We start from the raw sequence: 6,565 nt of genomic DNA, 5'->3' as shown, positions 1-6,565 counted from the left end.
TAAAAAAAAAAGTTCTTATTCATATATGCATTCCACGTGGACGTTGGTGTGAAATATGGGCACTTTATTTCAGTTTTTCATTGAACATTTTTATGTAGCAAATGCACTTCAATGGTAATCATTACATTGTTTGAAAAAGGTACATAATTTGTGACAGGTTTAAGTTAAATGACAAATACAGAAAAAAGCAACAGGACAAGCGACTACTTTCAGATTGTTCCACTACAGCAACCTAAGTCTAGTATCTGTGATGGCTGCCAACGACCATCGGTGGTGACATTAATCAATGCAAAGCATTGCACAATACAGTGTCTTCACTAGCAATGCAAAAACATTCAGTACAGTAGCATAAAATGTATGCTATGAAAAGTAACCATTAAGTGGTCAGCAAAGAAAAGCACATGGTGTTCACAAAGAGTTCAAATGAATGGAGACAATCATTAATGCTGGTTAAAAAGACTTGATGCATCAAATACTAAAAACTCCTTAACAGCACTAAATGCAGAGAGCAGTATGGGCTGCGTCAAAACAACACGATTAAAATAGTTATATTTTTTCGCTGGTTAAAAGGTTTCCTCCAGGTCAAGCCTCATTTATTCACAATATCATGACAGTAAAATATTTTGACACAGATGACCTCAGTGGCAAATATGCTGCAAATGTCGCTTCATGAGAGATTTACCACTTGCTGGACCTCACAAGGTCCGACATGCGCTATCAGTACTTGATGTATTTGAGAAAGAGGTTCAAATCAAACTGTTTGTTTTTAGAGTCGTGCGTGCGTGTGCGTTAAAACGAGCGACGCAGACACGAGATGGTTCACAGTCGTTTCACAATGTGAGTACTAAAGTGAGTTCTGTTACATATGTGTATGTACAAAGACAGTGAGTGTGTGTCTGTGTTTGTATTCCTGTGGCTTCTTCTACACGTTTGCCACTCTGTTTTGAAGTGTAAATAAATAACAACATATGCAATTCAAACAAACCTTGAATCCACCCAATGGGGGAGGCTCGCTTTGCTGAAAACATGTTCAAAATTTCCACAGATTTCCTGCTACAGTACACATCAGCTGACCAAACTACATCAACAAGGCAGCAGAGCACCTCAGGCAAGAGAAGATGATTTTTCACCCACAGAAAGCCACGGGACTCTGAGGTTTGCTTGAATGGCACAACCGTATTATTTATTTATATCCGCAGCAGGTGAGGCCACCTCCTGATCCCAGGTTGGTTAAGCCAGTTTCTGGGCAGTCTCCGTCTCCTGCTGGGTGACCTTTTCCTCAGACATAATGGTCATCCATGGTGATACTGACCGGGTGATGGTCTGCTTGGCTATGTTGTAGTGGTTGATGAGGGTAAAGAGGCGCCCACGGCCCCCAGGGCCCTGAGGGGGGTAGTTGCCATACATCCCAGCCGGCATGCAGCGACCTTGCTGCTCAAAAAAAGAGAGAGAGGGAACAAGATTAATAAAACTGTGACGAGATGAGTGAAAAGGAAAAAAAAAGACCCAAGGTTACAAAACTATGATTCAGCAAAGTATAATGGAATTCTAAGTAACAACTAAAGGAGGAAAAAAGGTTAGAAGACTGATACAAAACAGAGCTGCATTATTTGTACCAGACCAGGAAAACATCTCAACACAAGTTGATCTGCGTTAAGTTATTGACGCTGGTGTAGTGATGAGTCGGTTGCAAACAAGTCGGCTCTTTAAATGAACCACAGGAGCCAAGTCCCATCCAATTGTTCATCATATCAGCCTGTTCTCTTTTTTTGGGAGGGTTTGTTTTTTCTTAATCTAATACAAGACAGAATAACAGGATGATCCCATGATGTATTTGTTAAATACAACCCAAAAACATCTCAATATGAGCCAAGCAGAGTTTTGTACGTTGCACTGGTCGCTCACCACCCTCTCAGAGCTTATACTGAAATGGCCGTAGAAGAAGTGCATGACAATGAACACAAAACATTTTTTAACAGAGCAGAAATATTTTAGTTTAATTATATTAACGCATTACACAATCTTAAAATACAGGTATGTGTGTACACTATTTCATAAATATTGTCATTTTCGTTTTAGCCTACAACTCGGACAGTTATTCCTGACATGTCCCACTTTTTAACCATCAATATAACCTAATATTTCAATGTCTTGCACATCTGTAATAGTGTTTGATGTTTTAATCTGATCCACATCTTACTCTATAATAATCCCAGTGATTATTTCACAGATAAACCCCTGCCCCCTTAAAAAAAAAAAAAAACATCCCGCTCCCTTTAAAGTCATTATTCCCATCTCTATACTGTTGCCTGAAAATTGATTAGGCTTATACAAGAAATGAGTCAACACCCAGTAATCTTTACTCCACTGCCCCACAGGTTTTACAGCAAGACTGTATAGCTTTTGCTGAACAACCACTGGGGCTAAGAGTCACAGCTGCGGGATACTGCTGTATGCTAGTGTTTAGCCTTCAGCTAAAATGCTAAGCTACTGTAACGCAAGAGTCAAACACAAAGATAGCTCAATAAAGTCAATTACACATCAGTATTTATCTAAAGTTAGCTTACATTAGCTAGCATTAGCCACCATATAGTCACGCCAGATAAAGGCTGTATCAGCAAATTCATTTCATATGTAAGTATTGTATGTATGTATTGTGTTATTACTAATCTTGAAAGTTACTTGTCTTGTTTTAAAGGTCCAGTGTGTAGGATTTAGTGACATCTAGTGGTAAGGTTGCAGAACTGGCACTTTTCCCATACAACAAGCATGTAGGACAACTACAGTGACCGATGCGACGACGAGACAATGCCAATGGCCCTATCTATAGCCAGTGTTATAAACTCGTGGATAAACGGCTCATTCTAAGGTAACAAAAACACAACTATTCTTAGTTTCAGGTGATTATAATCTAATAAAAACATAGCTATGGATGTTATATACCATCTCTGCCAATAGATGCCCCTGAATTCTGCACACTGGACCTTTGAGCTCCTTTAAAAGACAGAATCATTCATCCAGAATCATTTGAAATAACTTCACTAATGACATCCATATCAAAATGCTTCACATGGAAAGAGATTCTCCTGCAGATCATACCTACAAACAGAAAACCACAAAATTGTTCTAACACTATCAAATGAATGTCAGAATGTCATAAATGTCTTTAACAGTGAAAAGAGAATCTCAGTAATTCAGGGAAAGATAAGTCTGCAAATGCTTAGCTTCATTGTGACATCCATTATGACAGCCTGGCTGTCTATCTGGCATACTTACTGTATAATAAACCCAATTTATGAAGGCCATCACTCTCTGCTAAAAAGGCTTTACAAATCAAGGAACATTGGTTAACCCAGGTAACAATGAAATGATACTTCAGTCAGGCAGGATCATAAACAAGTGTTTACCGTGTACACGAAGCTGTCGGGGCAAGGCTGCTCGTACTGGTAGACCTTGTAGACGACCAGAAACACCACACACACAAGGAAGGCCAGGGCACAGATCACCAGCAAGGTCACCTACAGGAAATACACATCATCAGACCTACTGTAATTGACAGCACTGCCAAAGGACAGATGTGCCGTGTGTGTCATCATGAAAGGAAAGAGTGGGCAGATTGGAACAACAGATTTTATTTCTCAAACAGCTGTCCAAGGCTGCAGTATTGAAGTTAAAAAAAAAAAATCCACAGATGAGTTGCACGCTGGTGTAAGTGAGGTGTACACCAAGTTATAGGTATAAGTATATCTTTGAGGGTGTGTATGTCACAGTAACTAACAGCCAGTCAGGCTGACAGGATGTTCTGGATACAGTAACTCGACAGGAAAATGGCTTGTGTGACCATCTGTACAGCCCAGCTCTGACCTCTCAGGGGAGTTACGTAACAACTACTGGTGTTTCTAGGAAGTGGGAGGGGGATAAGACAAGGTGTGGGAGAAATCGCCTCATTATCGCCAAAGATGTTGAGCCCCAAGGTGTGTGCGAGCTATTTTTATGAGGCGAAATGTTATTTTGCTCGGGGAAGAATTGGATTATTTCAGCAACAGCACAGATATTAAAACAATGACATGCAAATGTTGATTTTCTGACATGTTCTTGGGGATTTTTTTTTTGGATTGGAAACAGGGTGTCGTGCATCCAAGCACTTTTTGCACCCGGTGTGTTTGGCACAAGTTTGATGAGAGTGTTAACAGCATGTATCAGTGTGAATAAAAGGATATTCTTTTCATCTGTCTGTATGAATCCTGCAGTTAACACAACAGAGCATACGGCAGGACATGTACAAAGCAAAGCAACAGGAGATTATGAAAAAGACTATCTGCGATGAAAGGGCTGCCTGCAGCATTTCAAAGCAGTGATCAGAGGATGCGAGCTGTGTTCTCTGAGACAGTGATGTGCCTCCTTGCTTTTCTGATGTTGGAGAATTAAAGCTCTATTACTGAGGGAAGCGTGACACACCTCACAGGGACGGTTCCATCTGTTGATTTCGAACGTGGAGGGAGAGAATAATGAATTTGGAAGTATGCAAGGAAGTCTCCAGTGACCTAGGATTATGTTTTGACCTTTTCTTCTACAAAAGCACACTTTAATCATTCTATGCAGTGTCACACATCTGCCAGCCAGGGGAACACTGAGGGTGGGCTGAGAGATGCTGCCGTTTGGAGGCCATCGCCATGGCAGCAGCTGAATTAATGAGAGTTTCAGGGCGGGGTTAAGTGAATCACTGTGCATTATGTCTCCCTGTGTAGCCCGACAAGATGACAGGCACAGGACACAGGACATGAAGGTGGCCTGAGCTAAGACTCAGATCGGTGGAGGAATATTGAGACGGTGGTGACAAATGTCCTGAGCTGCAAGGAGACAGCTGTCTGCTCCCTGCCGGGCATATGCATGTGTAATACAAGTGTGAGAGATACTGGAAATGGGATGATGTATGAAAGGCAGGCGAGGGCAGAGGCATCGCTCTTACTTTGAGTCGCTCAGATACGCCTTCGATGATGCTTATTGAGAACTCTGCGATTTTGGGAGACCGTAGCTTTCCTTTCTTGCTGTCACCGTCATAGTCTGCCTTTGTCTTCACCACCACCTGGTAGAAACACACACACATGTACATGAGAGGAGATCCGATCAGCTTGCAGTTACAGCTTCAGGTAGAAAATGAGAGTTCACAGAGGCAGGATGGGTAAAAATGTTTCTATTGTTCCACATATTCAAGTCTGAAAGGATGAATGTTACACAAAATATGTGGTCCCTTCATTTTCAGCAGCTTAATTGGACTAATTGGAATGATAGAAATACAGAAATGAAGGCCCTCTCACTGTGACTCTCCAAAAATGGCAAAGAAAAATCACACACACAAAAAAATCTTACCTTATCTGGTGGAGGAAACTGCAGCTGACTGGCATCTAATGGTGTTATTAGAGGGATGGTGTCAAATCCGTCTTCAGAAACCACCTTCCCATTATTTTTCTCGCTGAAATTATTCCCCAGTTTAACCATTTTCCCTGCACAAAAAACACACCAACCTGAGGGGGGGTAAACAAGCGCGTATCAGTCCTAAACGAGAGGCAATAAGGATTAATCTGTGCTCCTGTGTGATTACATAAATCATTCAAGGAATCATATGAAGACTTATGTCTTTTAACGCATGCAAACAGCAGCACAGATCTAACAAAACGATGCGAGGCGCTTTGTGGGCCACGAGACAGCCTCTTATCCACAAAAGCGCAGGAGAGGACATGCAAGGCTTCGACATAATGGGACCGATGCATCACCATGAAAAAAATACATATGCTGTACCGCATCCATACACTTACCAGCTCAGCCGAGTAGCGTTTTGACAACAGCGTATTTCTCCTGATGTGGGGACTTTATTGCTCCAGCGCTGCTGTACGTTTTGGATTTTTTTTTTTAGGTGTGACGCAGCCGGTTTGCGGAGAGCTGGTGCACAATATGGCCAGCTGGGTTTGTGCGCCGCGTTACCTCCGAGCTGGATGCTGCTGCTGGCGTCTGGCTGCACTGCAAGTGATGTAACATCCTCATCACATCCATCCATACACATCCGACCAGTGGCAGGAAACCCAGGAGCTGGAGCCCATTACCAGCTGAGATTTAGGGTTACAATCTGGATACAAAGTGTTTTATATTGTGATGAAGGTAATCCAGGTTAAATTTTGAAATGGTTTTTTTTTCATCATTAATGCAAAAGCGGAGCGTTCATCTCTCCACAGTACATAATGTGCCCGGTGGAAAATACACAATTACGCATTTAAAATTAGTTTTCTGGAAAGAATATTGATTTAGTGTGTATGGGTGGTTGGTGACAGGCTACTTAACGGTCATGAACACTTGGCTTCAAATCTTAAAGTGGCTATAATTTATATTTTTAGAATAATATATCTAATGAGAATGTGAAAACAATGTGACAGAATGAAAGGAGTCGCTGGGAGTGATGAACCAACAAAAATTATCACCAGAATCTGCAGCTCCTCTGGGCTTTAAGGGTCAGTTTGAGCCAGAGGTGGGACCAAGTCATTGTTTTGCAAGTCACAAGTAAGTCTTAAGT

General features: G+C 41.6%; 1 protein-coding gene across 2 annotated transcripts; it reads right to left on the bottom strand.

Moving 5' to 3' along the window:
* Positions 1–43: 43 nt before the first annotated feature.
* LOC117257055 (neuronal vesicle trafficking-associated protein 1-like) lies at positions 44–6,007 on the bottom strand. Of its 2 annotated transcripts, none has more exons than XM_033626915.2 (5): positions 5,817–6,007; positions 5,371–5,504; positions 4,970–5,086; positions 3,408–3,518; positions 44–1,431 (listed from the first exon to the last, which is right to left on the bottom strand). In XM_033626915.2, the coding sequence occupies exons 2-5, from the start codon at positions 5,497–5,499 to the stop codon at positions 1,231–1,233; spliced, it is 558 nt and encodes a 185-aa protein (XP_033482806.1). In that variant the 5' UTR covers positions 5,500–5,504; positions 5,817–6,007; the 3' UTR covers positions 44–1,230. The 2 variants fall into 2 exon arrangements, with proteins under 2 accessions (XP_033482806.1, XP_033482807.1); XM_033626916.2 differs by having other exon boundaries at positions 5,371–5,525; positions 5,817–5,990.
* Between the last annotated feature and the right edge of the window lie 558 nt (positions 6,008–6,565).

Source organism: Epinephelus lanceolatus, chromosome 1 (assembly GCF_041903045.1).
Source record: "Epinephelus lanceolatus isolate andai-2023 chromosome 1, ASM4190304v1, whole genome shotgun sequence".
Classification (NCBI taxonomy): domain Eukaryota; kingdom Metazoa; phylum Chordata; class Actinopteri; order Perciformes; family Serranidae; genus Epinephelus; species Epinephelus lanceolatus.
Note: the sequence above shows the minus strand (reverse complement) of the source record. Positions and strands in the feature narration are given on the sequence as shown.

What these genes read in the sequence shown, in the direction of transcription:
- LOC117257055 (XM_033626915.2), bottom strand. Translation starts at nt 5,499, where the DNA reads ATGGTTAAACTGGGGAATAATTTCAGCGAGAAAAATAATGGGAAGGTG. An exon ending in GCGTATCTGAGCGACTCAAA is followed by an intron (nt 3,519 to 4,969) that starts GTAAGAGCGATG and finishes TATTTCCTGTAG; the next exon opens with GTGACCTTGCTGGTGATCTG. An exon ending in CCGACAGCTTCGTGTACACG is followed by an intron (nt 1,432 to 3,407) that starts GTAAACACTTGT and finishes TTTTTTGAGCAG; the next exon opens with CAAGGTCGCTGCATGCCGGC.